We start from the raw sequence: 22,915 nt of genomic DNA, 5'->3' as shown, positions 1-22,915 counted from the left end.
ATTAGCAGCACATCAGGTAGCTGATCTTGACCCAATGTTTCAGAGTATGTTTTCACCAGCCCACTGTAGTGGCTGAGTGGTTGTGGGGTCCTCCTGGTAAAGGCACAGGTTTGATTCCCAACTACAGTGACTTCATTCTAATGGGGAAGGAATGCAAGAACACTTGTGGGCTGAGCTTTGGGTGCACATTACAGAAACCCAGGTGGTACAAAATTAATCCTAAACACCCTCATTATGGAGTCTCTCAATCATGTGTTGCTTTGGAATGTTGAAGTCAATCAATCCCTATACCAAATATCTAATAATTTTCATTGCCTAGGTTGGCATTGACGATGGCACAGGCTTCAATATCAACATTGCCTGGTCCGGTGCATTAAACCCCCCAATGGGTGATGCCGAGTACATCGCAGCTTTTCGGTGAGTGCAACTCTTAATGCCTGCGAGTTAGTTCTATTTTTGAAAGGTTTTCAGTCTAGCTGTGTTGCTCATATGAATGGTGGTCCTTGGTTTTATTGATGTATGTTGCCCTTTTTGGTGTGCATGTTTAGCTTGCATGCACTGGTGATAGTGCAGAAGGGTGTGGCGGCATCTCTCTTTATGTTACTTATTTTACTTTTATTTTTTCATATTTTTTTTACTTTGTAAATAACTAAACAGCTTTTCTAGGTGCCCTAGAATATCATTCATTCATTGACACTGGGTGGTATAATTCATTTGATCTCTTTGACATATGTATGAGAGGCAGCAGACTTAACACTGATTATTATCTTTTATTGCCATTGTGTGTTTCTCCTTTTTTCTTGTGGTTAGGCCTCTTTTATTTATGTATTTTTTATTTAATACATACTTCAGACTCAAGGTCGAAGCAGGTTTGGCATAAAAATACAAAAATACAAGAACATCACATCATCATAATTCATCATCACAATACATCATCGCAATACATCACAAAAATGCAAGAACACAACAACGAGAACTATTTACTAGCACATTAGAAAAGAACAGTGGCATGTTATAATGTGCAGTCCAAACAGTTCCAATCATTAATGGTGCATGGGAAAGAAGAGTACTTGAATGAGTCAGTTCTGGCAAAATACGAAGTTTGGGTATGCTGGCGGTGGTGTCAAGTATGCCTTGTATCAAGTGGCGTTGCATGCGTTCAAGGTTCACAATGCTTGCCGAGTGGTCCACTGTGGCAGTGTCACATTCCTCAGTAATTTAGTCCCTGTCGTGCTATAATTTGAACAACTTTCTCCATGCATTGCCACCATTTCTCTGCTTGAGCAGCAAGGTGACATATGATGAAGGTTCACATCACTTTAACTGTGTCCCATAAAGTGTGATCAACATCTGGGAAAATGACGCCCTCTAAGGGGCCAGCACCCCCCACCCCAAATTTGCCATCACTTGGCAGCAATTGAAAAAATGCAGGAGTAGAAAAAATGCAAGAGTTCAATTAAAAAAATGCAGCTAAGGCAAAAGGAATTGTATGTCAGTATGTGTTCTTGATAAAGGATGCTCTCTGTAGCATTGTGTGCTTATTTGGTTCCTCCTTTATTTTTAGGACCATTGTGATGCCCATAGCTCGGGACTTCGACCCGGAGATTGTCCTGGTTGCAGCGGGATTTGATGCAGCTGCTGGCCACCCACCTCCACTTGGTGGATACCAGATATCACCAGCCTGTAAGATAACACTTTGTTTCCCTCATTATCTTGTGTGTGGCTGTGGTAGTTCATCCACTGAATACTGTGCTCTTAATGCTTGTCTTGGGAATTGACAGTAGGCAATAGCCATATAACAAGCTGGGACATTTAGTGGGCACAATGCGGTATGCTGAATAAAATGTGTCATCTTGCAGCAGAACTTACTTGGAATAAACCTTCCAGGCTAACCTTTTCAAAACTACATAGGTTGAGAGACACAGCAGCTGCAGTCAGCAACGAGCACAAAAACTCTTTAATGGTGGATTGCAGCTCAAATTACATTTGACATGACCTTTGTAGTGTAGTTAGAGTGCTTTAAAATGACCATTTGACTATGGTGCAAGTCACATGTCGTACTCCTGCAAGTAGTTCCAAACAATACAAAGGATCATAGAACGATGGAGATTTGAGATGTGATCGACTGTGGTCAAACGAGGAGAGCCTCAGCTTGCAATCAATGTTTTGACCAGGGGACGTGGCTTGGTCGTTCCCCTCTTGGGCCATTGTTGATCCAGCAAGTATCGTGATTTATAAATTACAAGCACCAAAAAACAGACAGGAATCAGGAATACGCACACAGCACAAATGTCGATGATCTCTTGGCATTTGTCCTGTTTGCACCTTCCTCTATCCTGTCTTATTTTAGTGTCAGTAAATTACAGATCACTTTACTTGTTACCAACTGTAACAATAATAATTCTTTATTGTTGCAGTTCACTTATAAGGTAAACCACCGGTAAGGAGCATAAAATAAACATTGGAAGCAATTGGGTGTTTACAGTTATACATTAGCATAAAATGCAAACCACAGTAAATACAGAGTTTCAGTACATGGAGGAAAATACATAAGTGTGTAAAATTTATCAGTGAAAAGAGGAACAAATATACAGAGAGAAATCAACAAGAAAGCAAACACTTAGCAGACATGAATAAGTTGTTGTGGTAACTGTGGTTAGCAGGGCATAAATGGCATGTTTGAACTGTACTTCTACTGATTTTGGGGATATATTTAAGATACTGGTTCAGTATACACAGTGGAATCTTATTGATACGATTATCATGGGAACCGGAAAATAAAGCGTATCATCCGAAAATCGTATCGTTCAATGTATTATCTAACCAAATCGTCTTATCGGGCAAAGAAAAAGAAACATATTATCCCGAAAACGTATTATGCAGAATCGTATCAATGAGGTTCCACTGTATTGTTTCAAGTTTAAGAATTTATGTATTTAGTGACCTAGCTTCTGAAAGCCACTGTTAGTACGAGCTCTATGATCTTGATAGTTTATAAGCTAGCCAAGCCTTCTTGCTCTCAGTTGTTATACTCCTGCTGCTTCTAAAGCACATCTTCTGTTTTGAATAGTTGAGAAATAAAATGAGGTTTTAAGTTTACAGTGATAACAGCAAGTTTTTCATACAATTTTGCGCAAAACACTGGCAAGATCTGAAGTGCTGCATTGTGCGTCATCAACCACATCAATATCACTAAGTGTGAAACGAGGTCTGATGCTACCTTATATTAGGTATTTTCCAACAAATAACTATACAAAAAGTGTAACGCTTTAATTGTAGCAACTACTTATGCTGCTAATATTTACCACTACTTCCCGTACTTGCATTGCTCTGTGCACATGTGGCTGTCATTGTTATAATGCATGCAAAATAATGCTGTCTTTTTTTTTTACTTCCTCACTGCAGTGTAGGTTGGTTTTATCATTTTTTAGAATACCTGGTCATAGAACCACATATAGTAACAACAGTGGAAGCTCCAAGACATGAATTCAGTGATAACTGAATGGTTGTGTTTCAGGTTTTGCCTATATGACGAAGCAGCTGATGACATTGGCCAAGGGCAAAGTTGTGCTTGCTCTAGAAGGAGGGTAAGTAAGCTTTTTATTTTATTCCTTGCTTTATCATATTTGAATCCTTTTTTTTTTTCTTCTAAATATGAATGATAGCATGTGCTGTTGTACTCATTTGTGCGTACTTTTCATGTTCAGACTTGTTCTTTTTTTTTGCTGTCTGCAAAAAGATAATATGTAAATTAAATGCCACAAGCAGTTATAGCACAGCACCAGGACAAGGTCATACTGTCTGTGTTTTAGTGTCAAGCCAGCTGAAGTAAACCATGCTCAGTGTAGGCCGTGTTGACAGGGCGGCTTTAATTCAGTAATATATTATGGTTTTTGTATGATTGTGCATTGATGAAACTTTAATTCTGAGACACTGGCGATACATACGTCCTCGGCTTGCTGCTACATGATTATATCCAGTTTTTCGCTATTTTCTATCATTGTTAAATATTCCTATAGAACACATCTGCTTCTTGTGAGGTAGCAGCATCAGCTTCTCTATCATAACCCTTGCACTGGCTCTTATTGTGAGCTCCATGTATAGCTCAGTTTTTGTAGGTCATATATGCATAGGTCAGCATACCTGTTCATGAGCACACTGACTCGTGCTCACTTCACACTGATTTTATAGATGTAGAAGAGAGTGTGAGTGAGTGACAAACGGTGTGATTGGACATCGGTACAAACGGGAATGAGTGCTGGTGAGGTTGAAGGGATGTGAGCATGAAGGAGTGAGTGCCAGTTAATGTGAGTGTCAACGAAAGTCAGTTACAGTGAGCTGGAGTGGACGTATGAATGTGAGCATCTGCCAGGCAGTGCAAGTGGATATGAGTGCGAATGTGAGTAAGTGCTGGTGAGTGAGTGGACGTAAGCAGGAGTATAAGTGAATGCCAATAAGTGTCAGTAGACATGAATGTGAGTGAGCAAATAGCCCCAAAAAATATTGGTGGCTGAGCATCAGTGAGCATCCACTTACTGTGCCAACCTGTGGTCATATTTACCGTGATGATGTATTGCAAAACTCATGTAAATGACACAGTTTGAGGAATTCTGCAAAGTATTGATTGTTGCACAGTTAGAGATCGCTTAATCTTTATTGAAAATAATTATCACTTGTCCGGGACCTTTAGCGTCAGGCAGATCTGTGCAGCTTTCTCTTGAAGAATCTGCTAAATAAGAACAGTAGTGTGTCGCTCTGCGACATGTTGTAGTGCCACTCATGACTACATTTCTTCATCGTATTCTTTTGTCTTTGCAGATATGACCTGCCGTCCATCTGTGACTGTTCTCAGGAGTGTGTAGCAGCACTGCTTGGAGATGAGTGCACACCCTTGCGCGAAGAAGAGCTCACCCGGCAGCCTTGTGCAGCTGCGGTTCAGCTGCTGCAGAAAACTGCCGCCATCCAAGGTAAACGTAACAACCACAACTGGGAACCTTTAAATGGGAAGGGAAAGGAGCTGCCTACCCTCTCCCTGTGTGGTCGCCCCTTGGTAATTGAAAGGACAGGCAATCTCACCTGACTCGCAGCTTGTGTACATGTGCTCACACATGCCATGATTTCTCCAGTACTCATTGCTTTTCCACTATGCTTAGCTTCGAGGCAAACTTGAATGACTTGCTCAGGCTAAGTACATTTGAGAATCTCACCAGTGAATCCTGTTTATAGCGTTCTAGTGCATGTGCACTGATCACTAATAGCACTGAGAAGATAATTTTACTGTGACATTGTGCATGTTTACTGATAATGATAGCAATACCAAATATCAATGAACAGGTCCTGCCATGCTTGTTTACTGAAAATTTAGTGCATCTTAAAGGGACACCACAGGCAAATATTAAGTCAAGCTAAAGGGATAGATTAATGCTCGAGAACTTCGAAGGCATCAATATTATCGCGAGCAAAGCTTTAGTAATCGATAAATTGAGGTAAACGCAGGACACGATTTGAGACTCACTCAGGACATTCAAGTATTAGCCCGGCGATGTAGGCACTCCTCATTATAATTCGGTCACTAGTGCTCAACCACTCATAATAAAAAGATCATTGCATTGCATTATAAGATGGAAGGAAATGCTACTTGTCCAGTTCTATTATATTTTTAGAAAAAAAGTATTCATTGACATTACCCTTGACAACGACATGGGCAGTCTAAAGGTGTTTTTTTTTTTTTTTTTTGCTCGACTCTGCTCCGCCTGCGCTTTCACATTTCAGTAGTTTCGTTATCATGTAGTGCTGCGCTGGTTTTGCAGGCTCACGAAATGCACAAACTGCAAGTCGCAGAGAATTTCGAGTCCCATGTAATGTCGTGGGATGCTCGAATGGCCCGCACCACTTGACAAAGAGCAGCTGCAGTAGTGAATCCAACACTCTGTCTTGGCTCGGTTTCTCCATGGCTGAACGTTTGTGTTTTGCACCAAAAACCACAGCGCCCTCTGTCAGGCACCATTTTACTCACCAACAGCAGTAAAGGGCAGTGATGGTGTATGCAGCATCACCACTACCTGCTCGGGGGCAGGCGATTTGAGTTGCTCTAGAGATCAGACCCTTCCGATGAAATTTCCTTGGCACGAATAAAGCAGTCTTTTCTTGGCACGAATAAAGTGCTGCCAGGTTTCTGGAATGCAATTAGAACAGTTTACATTGACTTAATATTTGCCTTTAGTGTCCCATTAGGAAAAAGAAACACATCAGGGGGTCAAAGCTATATCATTCAAATTTACTTCTGTATCCCTCATAATCCACAGTGTAGCTTTGGAATATTAAATGTGGTTTTTATGTAACAGCTCTATTGAAATGTTACACTTAACATGCATTTGCCTATGCAAACGATGTCCTTGTTAGCCAAGCCCTTCACATACTACATTGTCACATACCTGTCTGTGCAGCACCACACTGGCCATGCGTCAAGAAGTGGGCACCGACCATGGGTTCCTCTCTGCTTGAGGCTCAGCAGAAGGAGAAGGAAGAGGTGGAGACAGTCACTGCCCTGGCCTCCCTCTCCATGGCTGCTGCACAGATGCAGTGAGTGAGCTCTGTCTGTTCTGCCACGATGCCCTCTCACGTAGTTGTCAGAGCTTCCTAAAAGCACCGGAATATGAGAAGCCAGTCCATGGGTACGTCGCCAAAAAGTGAAAATAGTGCAAAACGCATTGGGCTGAAAGAAGTGCAGGACATACAAGCGCTAACTTACAACTGAAGGTTTAAGGAAAGCCCTGCACCTCAATGGACCGTGGCACATATGTGAAGCTAACCAAAACCACTCCCAACACTATCAAGACACATAGTGATAAAATCCAACATTGTGCACTCAGCCACAAAATATTACGGACCATAAAATCTGAGAAGTAGCTGCTATCTCCACAACCTCACAACGCAGCCTGGTACAGTTAAACCTGCTTATAACGAACCTCTATATAACCAATTCCTAGATATAACGAAGTTTTTCTATTCCCCGCCGTTACTCCATAGAAGCACATGTATTTGAGACCTCTACGTAACGAAGTGGCAGCGGGAGACCTCCTCGAAATAACAAATTTTCCCCGCCGACAACCTAGAGATTTCGCCCCAAATTTTGTCATTTTTGCGCGAGCAGCAACCGGAAGCACCTTCTCCGCCGCGACGGAATGCGAAGCGAGCGCACATGTGCGTGCGTACGAGCGTGTGCGAGGCAGGCCTGCATCTCTCGACCCGGCGATCTTGCCGCCGCGGGCGTGACCCTTCCCCCTCCCTTCATTCAAACCTGATACTGCCGCTTGCTGCAGCTGGCCTAGCCCGCCAAGCCGGCACTCTCCTTTTCCAGTTGATGTTGCCGACGCGCTGGCAGACGCTGTGACACATCACACTCGATGAGCGCGGACATGCGCTGTCAAACGCTGGCGGCGTGTGGAAGCGCCGCTGCAGAAGCAAGCGAAGTGACCTTCGTGCTGTTGTCTATCGCTTCAACGCAAACTGAGCGCCGAGAACGCACAGCACGCACAAAGCTACGAGCCGCCGACGCACCTACACTGCCTAGACTCTGCCCCAACGCAAATCACTTTCAAGATACGGCCCGCGCAGTACGCCGCTGATGCCAGAGTACAGTACAATGCTGCCCGCTATCCCTCCTCCCTCGCTCCCTCGCCGGTGCCTCGAGCGCAACGAAAGGCGCGCTTACTCCCTGCTTTTCTTTCTTGCGCGCGCAAGATTTAGACGCGGTCGTCGGCTCCCCTCCCACGTTTTCACTCGCACATACAGCATATGGCACACGGCGACTGCGTTATCGGCCTTGGACTTTATACGTAACATCTATGAGCCAAAACCAATTTTAGGGCCACAACGCGTCATAGACACCATCTTTAGATAGCAAATACGGATCTCAAGGGGCATTTCTTTGCTGGCGGAATCCGAAAATACGTCATAGTTGTCACCCCCGGCACTTTGGGCGGCTAATGCCATCGTCAAGCCACCAAGCCAAGCGACATGAAAAATCAAAATGGCCGCTCGGGCCGGCGCGGGGTGGCAGTTCGGAACGTATGATGCAGGAACGGTCCCACAGTTGCGACGCAACAGCAGGGTTATCAATACATTGGGGTCTATGGGAGCTGTGCCGGGACCGGCTGAAAACGACGTAACAGCCGGGAAAACGCAGCATCTGGGAACATAACAGCAGGGCTCTACTACGACGCTATGACGCCATCGTGACGCTCGCTCTTCGTTTCCGATGCCTTACACTTGTGCGAAACAACACGTGTCCACGCATCCATTACCTGGTGTGACATTCCAAGGATGAGTGCTTCGATGAAAACAGAAAACGGGTGCATGTTACAATCGAGGGCGCGTTAGAATCGTGTAAATACGGTAAGCGTTTATTTTTTGAATTTTCGTGCCGAACCTGCATATAACGAAATCCTCTTTATAACGAATTTTTTCGAGAATTTGTCAATTTCGTTATATCCAGGTTTAACTGTATTTGCATTTCGGGCCTCGACTAGAATATGCTAACAACATTGTCGTATACTGTTTTATTGGCTACTTCTACAGGCTGCTTGGGCTTTGAATGTTTTCTGAGGTCCCGTGGTCCATAAACATTTGTAGCTGGGTGTATCTTGTTGTTTCTATGTGTCTTGCACTATTTTCACTTTTTAACACCACAATCTGTTGCGTTTGTAGGGACGTGTGTTCTAATACTCACCATAAATGGTTAAATAGACAGCAAAGTGAACAGCGGCCATCCTAAGTTTCATTTCCATTCTGATGAAGCCAGTAAAGAGCCTACTTGCCAACTTCCTGGCAAAAAAAAAACAACAAAAAGGCCAGCATTTCGCAATGACATCATTGAAGTCAAGAATGGTGCTGGCTAGTTTGCTGTCCAAGCAAAATGACTGTGGAGAAGCCTGCCTTGCCAGGTTGCCTCAACCCTTCCTTGCGCACAAGAAAACACAGTCAAACATTTTTGTGTTCAAAGTCAGCCACATCATGTTTCTCGGAGATTTGTGCACGCAGAGTGTTGAAATGCTGGCACAAATTGGCATGAAATCGAAAGAGCCACATTTCAAATGCTTTACAGTACATGGGCTCAAAGCTGTTTTCTTAGCTGTCAAAGTTTTTCATTTGATGTAACTGCTCATTTTGCTAAGTATTCTCGCTGTAACTTCAGTGTTCAGAGATTGTTCTCCATAAGGGATATCTGATTTAACCAGCTTTGATATTAACCAGTTTTGACTGTACTCTCCCATAACTTACATACTTATACACCCCCTCTAACTATATGTTTTATATATACACAAGTACATATATGCAAATTAGCATTACCACATATTGCTCACTGTTTCCTTTTTTGTTTTGTTCCTCTTGGATAACAGGGGTCCAAAGTCCGAACCGCCTCAAGAGGACGAACCAATGGAAGAGGACCAAGATAAGTGAGCAGTTGAGTGTGCACAAAACAGCAACATTGCAGATAAAGCAGTGAGAAATTTTCAACCACACTGGTGCAAACTGCTGAGGACTCCTGCCCAAATGAGCCAAGGAACACAAGTTCGCACTGTCACCCTTGAAGCATCAACGAACAGAAAGCGGAGCGGTACTGCTGTCATGGCAACATGCATGCAGCACCTTTCATCACTTCTGAGGATCAGGAATAACGCCACGGTTTACGTGAAGTCTGAAGGTCAAGCGGGTCAAGAACCAGGGGCACCCACCGAACACAGATATATCTGTGGAATGACGTACTCATGTCATCCTGTCATTCTCAATTGGTCCGTAGACCGTTGTTGGATCATAATTTGTTGACATTGTTGCTGGTTAAGGAGTGGCTTGTCTGCCAGACGTGATGTTGCAGATGATTTTTGAAGACATGCATTTGATGTCGTTTTGATATTTAAGGCAGCATGTGATTGCACTTGGGGTTCTTACCAACAGGTTCAGACATTTTATCAGCAAGCAGGTGCCAGTTACACTGTGCTCAATGCGAACATCAGTGTTTGTGGCAGAACCTCTCATTCTGAAAAGCGATGTACTGTTTTTCGCCTCTTGCATACCAAGTATTATGGCTGCTGTCAGTTTTAATGCTTCCTACTTGCTGATTTGTGTTGACTGGCAGTTCTGCGTCTTGCGTGTATGTTGGCTGCACAGATTCAGGGCAGTGCGCCCACGTCGTTGCAAATTATGTCAACACCCAACTGCTCCATGTCTGCCAGTTGCACTGTTAAGAACAGAATGATGCTGTGGACATCTGATGAGCATCACCCCAACATGACAGTGTAAGCTGTTAGGCTACAGCTACCGAGTTCTCAAGATTTTTCATGTCAGTTATTGTCATACCTATGTTTTAGGGTATACAGTTGCTTCATGCAGTCTCTTGTGCATTGCCTGTACATTTTCTGGTGCCAGTCACACCAGGTTCGATAGTCTTTAACTGTGCACTAGCTATGTCGTTAAACAAGGATGACAGCGTGACATTGAACTTGCATCCGAGATTGCGAAAGTGTCACCTGATGCCCTCAAGTGGCCCCAACAGTATGCAAGACAAGTCTTGAACAGAGTTAGCAGGCTTGCTTGCATTTTCTGAGAAGGAAACACGTTTGCAATCCAAAGAAATGTGCTAGTTTGGCAGTGGCAGAGCATTCTCGCAGGTTGCATTGCACGATAACATTGAGGGCCTTAAAAAAGCCTGCGAGAGCACTGTGGAGGGAAAGAGACGGGAGCATTGAAGAATGTTGCATTGGTTCATATCGTGCGCATGTTTGGGAAGGATATTGCGATGTACAACTGCACTTTGTATATGCACAACTGTGCACGCACTGTCTGCTACACAACCTCAGTGCAGCATAAAGTAGAGAAACAACTAGCTGCTCTTTTTTTTTTTGAGAGGAAGGAAAGAAGAAGAAAAAAAAGGACAAGGAAGAATCATCCTTATAACTGTTGCAGCCATTTTTACGAAGAAGAGTAAGCAGGGAGTACTAGTTCGTCACCATAGTGATTAAACAAATGTGTTTTTACACTGCTGCAGTGGTCTTATTATGCCACTGTTATGGGCATTACATACTACAGAGTCTTTTGGATGTACTAAGTTTTTGTGAGCTTTATGACGACTTTAAAACAATGCTAGTCAGAACCTCGTCAGTATCGCATCTGCGGGGGACATGTGCTAAGTGTTTTTTACGGCAGCAGCTGTGGCAGTAACGTAAGAAAGCAAAGTGCCCGCCTGTTTGTCGCTGTCTCTCACTTCCCATAGCTGCGCATAGTTGCCTTTGGTATACTGCTGTGGTAGACGCTGGAAGACAGGTTTTCATGGAACTGTTGACGGCAGATTGCGGGTGGCTTTGGGGCTTTCTAGGGCGTTTGAATTGGGTGCAGCCCCGCCAGTGCTACGCCCTTGGCACTGGCATGACTAGTAGGTGCAGTGAACCCATCTGTATTAGTCGCACATGGAAGGACTAATAGGGGAATTTCTACACTTGTTTGCCTTGCACATTGCATTTTATATATTTTTGTTGTTGCATTCTACGAACAACCAGAACAAAACTTGATTGGTTTGTGGTTCCCTGACCGACAACTTTCTAGGCCACACTCTGGTTTTCTGTTACCCGCACATACGCACAACGCGGACACAAAGACACACACTACACACACACATGCACACAAATATGAGAACACATTTACATATGTGCAGCACTTTTCAGTTCTGATCCTTTGTTGAGCTAAAGAATAAATCATTCATAAAAGTGAAAATTGGTCATACCAATGCGCTGGCCTTGCTTGCTTGAAAGGGCAGCTGTTGTGCCCACAGCACTCATTGTGTAAATATGTCCATGCGAAACACACTGAAGAGGCTAGTGCGAGAGGAGTGCATACATGCTGATTTGAAAGCTGCTTGGTAACATCAGAAGAAGAACAAATGCCGCAGACAGGGGCTCGCGTCTGGTTCTTCAGCTGCAGTTTGCCAAGTGATTTAAGTTCCTTACAAAACTGGCGTGCTTTGTGATGTACAATATATTTACTGTGCTAGTGAAAGTTCTCATTAATGTCTTCATGCTTTCTTTTTTATCTTCATTTTTTCTTTTCACACATTGTATTTTTTGACTGTTGAATGTTAGCCTTTTCCCGAGCTGTAAAACCTGATGTGAAGGTCGTGTATACTTGTTTCTTAACCGTCTGTTTGTGTGCACGTGTTGACATATACATACATATATATACTTGCTTTACGCAACGTTAAACACACAGCTAGACAGGATGGCACTGTTTGCGACTGTGGTTCTGCTCAGGCACCCTCTGGTCTGCAGATAATTGCTTTTCCTGTTTTGCGCTTTCTCGCATTTTGCTCATGGCTTCATTTCTCGTTGCAATCTTGTGCACATTCTAAAGCCGCTTCGCTTGTCCATTGAGCATTTTATTTGTAAATACACAAGCTGTTTTAAGGATTTTCATTTATTCTTGTGTGCGTTTTTTTTTCCTCAACACCGAACTCGTCACTCATTTGTTGTGCATCGTGCCACCCCAATCTCCTCCCCCCCACCCCTCCACACCTGAGTCACTGATGATAATATATATATATATATATATAAAACATGTTACAGCGCCATAATAGTATATCATTTGTACAGTGCTGATTTTACTCCGTCTTCAGAAACCTCATTTCAAGGTCAAAACAAAGTATACTGCATAACCCATTGTTGGCTGAGCGCTTAATTAAGGAACAACATGCTTTGTTTTGTGAACTTTGAACCCATAGTCAGTTTGAGGGCCGTTAAAAAGAAAACCATGAAAGAGAGAAATAATTTTGCTGAAATCTGGCTGTGTGAAAGTGCCTAGCAGAAAGCTTTGAAGTTGTCGCATGTATGTTGATAATTTTATTTTGGGTTTTTTGATTGGTGATCGGGCTATAATGCATAATGTGGAAAGAGAGAAAAAAAGGCTGGCTTATATGTTTCATTAGTTCTGCATACGATACATGTGCATGTGGGTTGGGATTTTTCTAGAGTGTACCTGAATATTTTTTTTGTTCTCATTGTAGGGACACTGAAGGCAAACATTAAGCCAAGGTAAACTGATAAATGTATGCTCCGAAAATGTCCAAGTGCAAAGAGCAAAGGATTTTTGTAAGTGAAAGTCATATATATGGGAGAGGATTGGCAACACCACTTTGAGTATACAGGACCAGTTCTTGATGCCTTCTTCATAATTGGTCATTATTTATTTTTTATTTGCAGTGCCTACAGCGCCCATAGGGAATTAATGTAGGGCGGAATAAAAGCCCTCAAAAATACAGTGAATTCATATACATAACAAAACGCAGATTGATAACAGTGCGTAACAGTTCAGGAAGCTACAATAAAAAAATTGTTAATAATAATAGTGGGTAACGAATGTTCACAAAAAGTTAAATATTAATGACAAAGAGAGAGAAAAAAAAAGTTGAGTATTGAGCTGCTAATATGAAAAGCTAGTTAATTAGAATGGGAAAGAAAACTTAGAGAGGTTAATTTTAATTAATTTTCTTGTGAAAGAACTCGCTGGTTCTCTATTCATGCCACTCTGTCAGCACCATTTGCAAGAGAGTGGTGCCCTTTCTATGCGGCCTTCTGATTTCGGCAAGGGAAATAATGCTCCGAGGAGCATGACCTCGGAGTTTCTATGCTGTGTGTCGATATGTCAGTAACATGGCAACACCAGTTTTCTCAGGCCATATCCTGTCTAAGGTAGGTGTCGTTTTCAATAGAAAATTATCTGCAAGTAAGCCACCGCTTGATACAGAACAAAGGCTTCTAGATTATGAGGATTGTCATCTACCACTGTAAAATTGAGTTAATATTTCCTTTTTAGGGTTCCTTTAACAAAGGAAGTTTATGTTCTTGCTTGCCAGCTTGCTCACTTTTAAACTCATCTGTGCGTATAAGAAAAATGAAAAAGGGGAGGCTTTTTTTTTTTACTGTTTTATGCAAATTACATGCACTGTAGTTAATGTGTGAATAAAGACTTGCATGTTGGTTAAGCTTTAAGCGTTTCACTGCAGCGCAGTGTTGTGTAGTCGACCAATTTATGGAGTAAAAGGTAAAAATTTTAACAGTACCTCTTTTTTTTTTTCCTGCGAGACAATTAGTGCAATCCCTTTTTTTTTTTGCTTTTTTATATACAAACAGCTATTCTGACTGACGCTGAAACACACAATGATCAATCTAGTCAATTAATTGAGCATGTCTAAGATGCCCTCTTTTGTTGAACTTTTAATACCGTTGTTCCTTCGTACTTTTGTTTTCAAACTTTGCGATAATACGTTTATGAAGTGCTGGTTTCAGAGCGAACATTGTTGTAGTTAACAATGACACACTTTCTGTGCATGTCGGCAGGCATGAAAAAGTGCTGGGGCTAGTCATGGTTAGTCAGAGGTGCACTTGGCTAACGTGACATGTTTTGTTCTTTGTTTTCTTGTTTGGCCCGTCTTGTTGCGCAGTCTTGTATATTGTATGTTGCAGAGGATATACACGATAACTTAAACTGTACAGTCATAGAGATGTTTGTGTTTTCTTTCAATTATATTATTGCGCTATTTCATTACAAAGTGAAGACACGATAAATAAAAGCATATATTTTTTGCCACTTGTATGTACACTATGTGCCATTGTAAAGTGTGTTATATTATTATGGATACTGAAAGATGTATTTGTACTCTCTCCCTTGTTTTCCTTTGTTTTTGTCATGCATTTGTATCATCAATAAACCATTATTCAGTGCCTATCATTGATGATTGCTCTGACTCATTCTACTTCGTACAGGCCGGGTGCTCCATGTCACATGACTGGTGGTCATCAGGGGCGGTGCCAGGATTTTCCTGTTGGGGGTGATGGTGGGGGGCAGAGCACAACTCCATTTTCATTATAGGTACTCTATGATGGTAGGATGGGACCGGTGGATCAGGCCAGAAAAAATTTTAGGAGGAGGGGGGAGGTCAAACCGCCCCTGTTGTTCACATGCAGGGATGCACACGGTGTTCACAATGTCGGATGTAGGAGACCAGGAGTAAACAATTGAGCACCTGTGGAGTGCGTGAGTGAGATTGCAAGCACAAGTCTCTGCTGGTGTAGCTGCATGTAGTACACAGATCTATTTTTTCTCCCATCTTTTGCACCGGCCCCTTTTCCACTTCTCCGATACAAGGTATATAGCCAACCGGAGATATCGTCTGGTTAACCTCCCTGTCTTTGCTTTTATCTCTCTCTGTAAGCTTTGTTACCGCTAGGCCTGACCGAAAAGAGCCAAATACATCATGGCTGTTACCATTGTTCGGCAACTGATGGCTGTTACCTAAATTTAAAGGTGAAAAATTGTCAGCCATATCAATGTTGCTGTGATATAGCCTGGAGGGGCGGCACCGAGGAAGGTCAAGGGGTGCACCCCTTTCCCGACATTTTAACCTGTCCCTCCATCGCCCCTTATGGAGTTATGGAATTATGTTTCCGTTCGTTGCATAAACTAAGCAAGTTGTACTGAGCATGGCGTCGCGCGCAGCCAGCTTACGTGAGCCAACCTGCACGGTCGCCGGTTCTCCATACGGTCGGGCAAGAAGACGACCACACCTCACCACTTCTCTTTTCCTCAACCTCTACTACTACTACTACTACTACTACTACTACTACTACCACTTTATGGGCGCACTGGACTGCCGCACGGCGATAACGGCGCAAGCGGTCATCTCAAAGGAAACGTCTACGTTAAAAATAAGATTTCTTGAAGCCATCGCTGGATGGCGCCAGCTGTGCGCGGAGGATGCAGAGGTACTCTGTCGGGAGCATGGAGGAAGGAAAAAAACTAGGAGGGAGCGTCACGTGACAATCTTGAAGCCTAGTCATAAAAAATTTAGAGGAATGGAATGATGGGAAATAGGCCCTCACGTGATAGGCAAGCGGTAGATTTTACTCGGCTCGCTTCGGTGGCTTCGGTTTCGTCTGCTGCGGGGGTTTCGGAATATGCGCACATACTCAGCGTGGCAAACGCGCGCCGAGGTTAGTGAAGGAATTCGAGTGTGTGAAGCAGTTGAGTCTCGCCACCTAATTAGCAGACAGGCGCCAAGGCTGTTGCGAACGAAGGCGTCGGCTAACCGGCATTGCGCCGAACAACCCGGGAGGACCACCTCAAGGACGACTGGTTGCGTTTCGGTGTGGTTTCAGGGAAACGAGGGAACCTTTCGCCCTGCAAACGTGTGAAGGCAACCAAGCCGCCCTTCCGACGACGATTCGTTGCGTTTGACGACGTCTTCTGGGAAACAATGATGCCTTTCGCCCCCGCAAAATGTGCACGCGATTAAGCGAGCGTACAGGATCCGAAGCGACTGCCCCTACGGGAAAAAAATGCGTCCCGTCTTGTGCCCAAGGATGGACTGGCGAGCCGGAGACTCCGAACATATTTAGGGCCGTGCCGGCCCGTAGCGCAGTCGACACTGTTGCTCGAGATCTGCTCAGTCTTCGGCCTCTTAGCAGACCGGCGAGAACTCCCGTCAGCAGTAGGCGCGCGCACCTGCGTGATGAAGTGTTTTGTGCCAGGATGCCCTAATCGAACAGAACATCGGCGCGATGGCCTGTCCTTCCATAGGTAAGCACAATGAACGTTTCTTTTATTTATGAAAATGGAACTGCAATATTCGCGATCGTTAGTGACTACGTGCTCGTGTGAATTATAACTGACGAAATAGTGGTGCAATACTATTCAAGCCATTTTTTTTTTCAACTTTGTCATAATTCCCACTAAGTGTCCATATCTGTATGCTCTAGGGGGACCACCCAAAAGACAGGCTTTATTCGCTTTGTGGTGTGCTTAGACAACCGTCTATACAACCACTTGGTTACAGAAAATGACATTTATTTCTCTTTAAAGTACTTATATCAGCTAGCGTACACTCCTAAAAAGGTACGATGTGAAACTATTTATTGTCGAAGAATTACATTTCCTGCTATAAAAATTATTATTGACCGAATTTTGTATGTATTTCTTGTGGCTGAAAACAATCAAAATTGCAATAAAACTAATTAATTGAAGAAACCATGAACGATTAGTCTTCACATAACATACCAAGTTTTGCAATAGTTGCCAAGAACAATAATTTTGTAGAGAATATTCTGCTCGCTTTAAACTAATTTAACTAAATTTTACTAATTTAAACTTTAAAGTTAAACTAATTTAAACTAAATTTTAAATGAAGCCAATGGTGTCGCTATTAGGCCCGGGTTTTAGCTTCAACTGTGCATCTGGTGTTTCATTTGCACGGTCAGCAATTTGAAGTTATGTTGCCGTAAGCAGTCCCTCCTCATTGCACTTGGTCTATTTTGTCCAGTTTCCCAGTCCAAGGCCCTCCAGGACGCTCAAGGGTGAAGCTTCTGCAGCACTGCCTGCACACAACCCAGCGACACCTCGAACAGCAAGGCATACTATGGTGAGGATAATACTCGACCACTACAATTTTTACATACTTGTTTCCTTAGGTAGCTGCAAGTGAAGTGGCATATATTTTCGTGGCAACTGTTTAATAGCTCAAGCTTAATAAATGTCGCTCAGTGAACTGCACTTGGACACTAACATTTATGATCATGGCAACCATCTAATTAAATACTGAAACATTCATATTTGTTCGCAGCGGTATGAGTTTCCTCAGGGTTTGCATTAAACACGAATTATCGGCCAATAATCCTTTTTCAATTTCTCTTTTCCATTCAAATGACACAATGAACTAGAAGACCCAACAGGTATTTCACAATTTTCTATGCTCTTTATTTGTTCGATCGGTCACGATGAGCCGTGATATATGAGCTCAGTATATTTTGCCCACTCAAACTAAAAGGCTTCTTTAAAACATCTCTCATTGAACTATGCTACATTGGCCTCTTCTGTGTTAGTTGTTTTGTACTTTTACCTTTCCTGCCTGGGCCCAGATGGGCCTGCAGTATTTAGCAAATAAATAAACAAACAAAATTAAGTGGCACTAGCAAGCTCGTGTGGATGGCAGTTTTATGCCCCCACAGTTTTTAAGTTCACAAAAGTGTAAACGGAAACCGTCGTGAGCAATGTAATGTCCTAAAATTTAGCATTATATTCGTCATAACTTGCACAAGAGTGTATGCCACAATAATTAAGTACTTTGTTCTGCGTACGTGCTTTGTGTCATGTTGGTCGCTCATGCACCTGTTACAGCGCGTGATATTTTGCAGCCACAGCCAGCAGAAGACGCACCTGAAAAGGCCTTTCTGAGGCATGAAGTATGGCGTTACACAATTACAAACTGCGAACAAGAAGAAGATGAAGACTCTACGGCAATCCCATCAACACCTTTTTCAAAAGGTTGCTCATCTCGAAAATGTCATAGAAGATTTATCTGACAATCGCATTCTAGGAAATGAGGATGTCGCCATATTGCAGAGTCTTGGTGGGGCAAAAAAAGACTTGCTCATGCGTCAACTGCCACATAAGTCTGGTGCCAGCAATGTCACCCGCTTACTCGCCAGAGCTCAGGCCATTTGCACTGACTTTACATTTTTATTCCCTAGAGCATACAGATATGTACGAGCTGTTTTCAACACATGCCTCCTGCATCCAAAGACACTGTGTAAATGATATCAATCCATTGATAGGGCTGCTGACTTTTCAAAAGAGGCAATGACTGCATTGGCTATCAAGGTAAAGCACGGCTCTCCACATTATGCAATCTGGTTGTGGATGAGATGGCCATTCAAAGAAGTAGTGTGGGATGGGATAAGCTTCCATGGATATGTTGACATGGGCATTGATGTCAATGATGACAGCTTTCCAGTTGCCTAAGATGCATTTGTTTTAATGCTTGTTGCAACCAATGGCAGATGGAAGCTGCCGATTGGCTACTTTCTAGTGCATGGCCTTGGTGGTGAGCAGAGGCGCAATTTGGTGCTGCAAGCTGCTAGCTTCACTCACGAAAAAGGTGCACACATTTTGAATTTGACCTGCGATGGCGCTGCAGCGAATTTGTCATTGCTGCACAGCCTTGGCTGCAAGATGGACCTGACTGAGCTGGATGCTTCTTTTCCACATCCAGTGACAAAAAAAGCTTTTCTTTGCCATGTTGGATCCCTGTCACATGTTGAAGCTACTGAAGCACACCCTGTTTGATAAAAAGGCTATTGTGATACAAACAAACAGTTGATATTGCTGAAACACATTGATGAGCTGCATGAAATCCAGTACACAGAGGGCCTACATTTGTCAAACAAACTTAGACAAGCACATATTACCTGGAAAAACCAGTCCATGAAAGTCTCATTGTTGGCTCAAACATTTAGTCAATCGGTAGCAGATGCTCTTAGTGACTGCAGAGCTCAAAAAAATTCAAAGTTTTCAAATTCCTTGCCAACAGAAGAGTTTATCAGACATGTCAACAACGCATTTGACATTTTAAATTCAGGACATCCAAGGCAAGAAGAATAGAAAGGACCGCTGTGTCCTGAAAATGTGGCTCCTGTCACTGCGTATGTCAAAGAACTTATGGCCTACTTTTGCTCGCTTAGGGAGTCTGCAGCTGGTAAACTAATGACAGGGACCACCCAAAAGACAGGCTTCATTCGCTTTGTGGTGTGCTTAGACAACCGTCTATACAACCACTTGGTTACAGAAAATGACCTATTGGCATATCTTTCGACTTCCAAGCTCAGTCAGGACCACCTTGAGTTACTTTTTTGCTGCAATAAAATCATTTGGGGGCTGCAATGACAACCCAACAGCAAAGCAGTTTGCAGCAGCATTGAAGCGTCTGATAGTTCGTAATGAGGTCAAGGACATTGATGGCGGAAATTGCTTTCTATTGGAACACATCGAAATTCTCTTTGTACGCTCCTTTGAAAAAACCATACTCCATCGATGTAATTAACCTCACTGCCCCTCAGAGAAGCCCTGCAGCCAGTGAACCACTCACAGAAGCAATTTTACAGAATCATGGTTACTCAGCTACCCAGGCAGGGTGTCTGAGCTTGGGTGCCTGCGGCTCGCAGTACTGGAAGAATTGCTACACAAGTTCTCTCGTGGGTGAATTATGTTCATGATGGCCCACACAATTAATTCCTTTATCCATCAACTTGAGCTGTCCCACCAGGTTTTATGTTAAGGCATTTATTTGTTTTTTGAGTGACTTTGTAAAGTGCATATATTGTTCAAGAGCGTTGTATGCAGATGTCAAACTTTTATAGAGGGAAAATGTGATACCTTATTGTAAGTTCTGCAAGTACATGTTTGTTGTCTTGCTGAATGCTGTAGCTTGAATCGCCTGCATGCAAATTATGCTTAAACAATTGTTCTGTTCAGCCCAAGCTAAACAGTGTGGACAATGACGGTAGGTTAGCTGGCCTACCTTTCACTAGAGCAAACTGTGTGATGACATGGACATGCTGTGAATGCTCTCAATGGATTATGTGTGAGCTAGGTATACGCTTGAGGATGACAATGTTTTTTTAATGTTTATCCTGTATGTCTTTTACCTGACCTTTGTGGAAATTTGCCACTGCCACCTGGAATACCGTTGGTGTTACTATTTAAATAATTTAATGTGCTCACTCTGTTCACTTGCTTTACAATAGCCTTTTATGATGCCAGATTCACTGTAACCACAAACATTTGGTGTATACCACTCAATGAGTGTTTTAAATACCGTGAAATATTCATTCATTTGAGGTTCACAACGTAATAGAGCCGTCGCGTCCTAATTGTGGTGTGTTGGCTCAGCTTCGACGGTGCGAACTTTTTTGTAGGTATGTGATACAACATAAGCTTTGTTGTAAATTCTACTTGCAGCAAAATGCATTGTATTTTAATGTTGACATACTTACTTTGTGGGTCTGACCTCACATCAATTGTTTCAACTTTGACTTTGTGAACTACCACTCTTTTTTTAATTTCTGCATATGTATTGCTTACTTTTCTGACAAGCACAATCACCGAAGCCTTTCAATATTTGTGAGGACAGCGCAGATGTAAATATTATGCAATTATAGCCCTGTATTGAAGGCGTTGCATACAAGGCATTGTAAGCAAAACTGCAGCTACATTCAAGGATAGCTGATCCCATTGACCAGTTTTATTAAAGGTATCAATACTACGTGTGATATAGTTTACTTTGAATAACATTATTATACAAATGCCCTGTGGCATGCAAGTATGCTAATACTGATACCGAAGAGCAGGGGCACAATAAGTTTTCCTACTTGCTGTTTATAATTTTCTTTTGTGTATTATCTTTGCATAAATGTGGCTTCCTTCTGTATTTGTGTGAAATCTTCTGGCTTCTATAGGTGCAATAAACACTGAATAAAGAATGAAACAATTGCTGTTGTCATAAAAATGTGCTTTCCATAGTACAAGTACACCAGCAACACAATGAATCCACAAGTGCAAATGAATGCTGCCATTTTTTCCCTTGCCGCTATGTATTCAGTTTTCATGCCGTTTCACACTAGCGGCGGAAGAAGGGTCCCCCTGGCAGTGTTTGATTCTAGGACATAATTATGCTCATTCGGAAACAGCTGAATAAACTCTAGATAATGCACAAATCCCGTCCATTTGCTTTATTATATAACGAAAATGGATCCCCGAGGCGCGTCTCAACAGCGTCGTCGCACCACACAATCTTGCAAAATAGTACACGTAAATCTGAATAAACGGCGATCACTTCGGCGTTTAGAATGCAGGCTAATGCTATTTATTTCTCTCAAAATGAAACACGCCCACGAGAGCCTTTTATTAAGCGAAAATGCGACAAAAAAGTGTCCTTCAAAACATCTCGTTTCTTCCTAGGTGCAAGACAGCGTGACAAAAATTATTTCTCTCAAAATAAAACACACACACCAGCCTTTTATTAAGCGAAAATGCGAAAAAAAAAAAAGTGACCCTCAAAACATCTCGTTTCTTTCTAGGTGCAAGACAGCGGGACGAAAAATTAGCAAGATAATACGCACCACAGCTTAAGGTGCACAACGGCTGATTTGACGAAACTTGAGTACGTAGGAAAAATAGAGCACACTCGGGCGTCTGCACGGGTTTCGAGCCGCGAGCGCTGGCAACTCCACTAACCGCGGTGGTAAGCGCAAGTGACGCCTTGAAAATTGTCTGTCTTCATGAGTCAGACGCCCCAGTCTTGCTCCACGTTTCAAGGCATCGCATTTGAAGCGAAGAACGACGCGCGCAGTAGCAGAACACCACCACCCGCATACGGGCCTCCAAGCCAGTGACGGCAGGCGCCACTAAAAGTTACCACGTACCAAACAATCACGAATGTTCCGGCAACCTTGTGGGCCTTTTCCGCCCCATAAGGCACCGCGCACGGGGCCCTTGAGAGAGGAGGGGTGGCTTCAGAGGAGGTTGGCTTGCCGAGGCTAGCGGAATCACGTGACGCTCCCTCCTAGTATTTTTTACCTCCATGGCCTGGTGTCGTTCGCGTTGTGTGCGGTCTCGTGTGTGTTTTATGCCTGTGTCGTTCTACCGCGGTTAAACAATTCCAAGAGGACCTATCAAAGCCCCCCTATCGCTGTTGTCATCCATTGCATATTCGGAATTCGCTGCAGCGGAGTCTTCATGTCACTCAGAGACCCTCTCGCTAAACCCTGTTAACGTCGCTTCGAAAACGGATGTGGGTGTGTGTTGTGTGCTCGTGATTGCGCATTAAGCGATTCCTGCTCCAGCAAATACTCTTGCACCAACTAGCAGCAAGCCCCAACCAACGCTCACTTCGCCCCTGAACAAAGCCGCAAATGATCTGTGTGTAATTACTGAACGTGCAATAGATTTGTGTTGGTGAACGTTTATCTTAGCGCCACCTAGCTCTCCCGTCTCGGCGCTGTGCTGTAATTATTCATACAGTGCTCTCTGAATATTCTCG

At 43.1% G+C, this 22,915-nt stretch overlaps 1 protein-coding gene across 9 annotated transcripts in view; it reads left to right on the top strand.

The window, feature by feature from the left end:
• The window catches only part of LOC119442948 (histone deacetylase 4), a 287,827-nt gene that overhangs the window by 253,764 nt on the left and 11,148 nt on the right, over positions 1 to 22,915 (top strand). For 5 of the 9 annotated variants that reach the window (XM_037708037.2, XM_037708035.2, XM_037708036.2 and 2 more), the window contains 6 exons: positions 320 to 417; positions 1,565 to 1,683; positions 3,518 to 3,587; positions 4,819 to 4,967; positions 6,447 to 6,582; positions 9,402 to 14,775. In XM_037708037.2, coding sequence (XP_037563965.1) covers positions 320 to 417; positions 1,565 to 1,683; positions 3,518 to 3,587; positions 4,819 to 4,967; positions 6,447 to 6,582; positions 9,402 to 9,462 — 633 coding nt within the window. In that variant the 3' untranslated portion in view covers positions 9,463 to 14,775. Of the gene's footprint in view, positions 1 to 319; positions 418 to 1,564; positions 1,684 to 3,517; positions 3,588 to 4,818; positions 4,968 to 6,446; positions 6,629 to 9,401; positions 14,776 to 22,915 lie in introns of those variants that run through there. The other 4 variants (XM_049662469.1, XM_049662470.1, XR_007465743.1 and 1 more) reach the window with 4 other exon arrangements.

This window comes from Dermacentor silvarum, chromosome 2 (assembly GCF_013339745.2).
Source record: "Dermacentor silvarum isolate Dsil-2018 chromosome 2, BIME_Dsil_1.4, whole genome shotgun sequence".
NCBI classification, from domain to species: domain Eukaryota; kingdom Metazoa; phylum Arthropoda; class Arachnida; order Ixodida; family Ixodidae; genus Dermacentor; species Dermacentor silvarum.
Note: the sequence above shows the minus strand (reverse complement) of the source record. Positions and strands in the feature narration are given on the sequence as shown.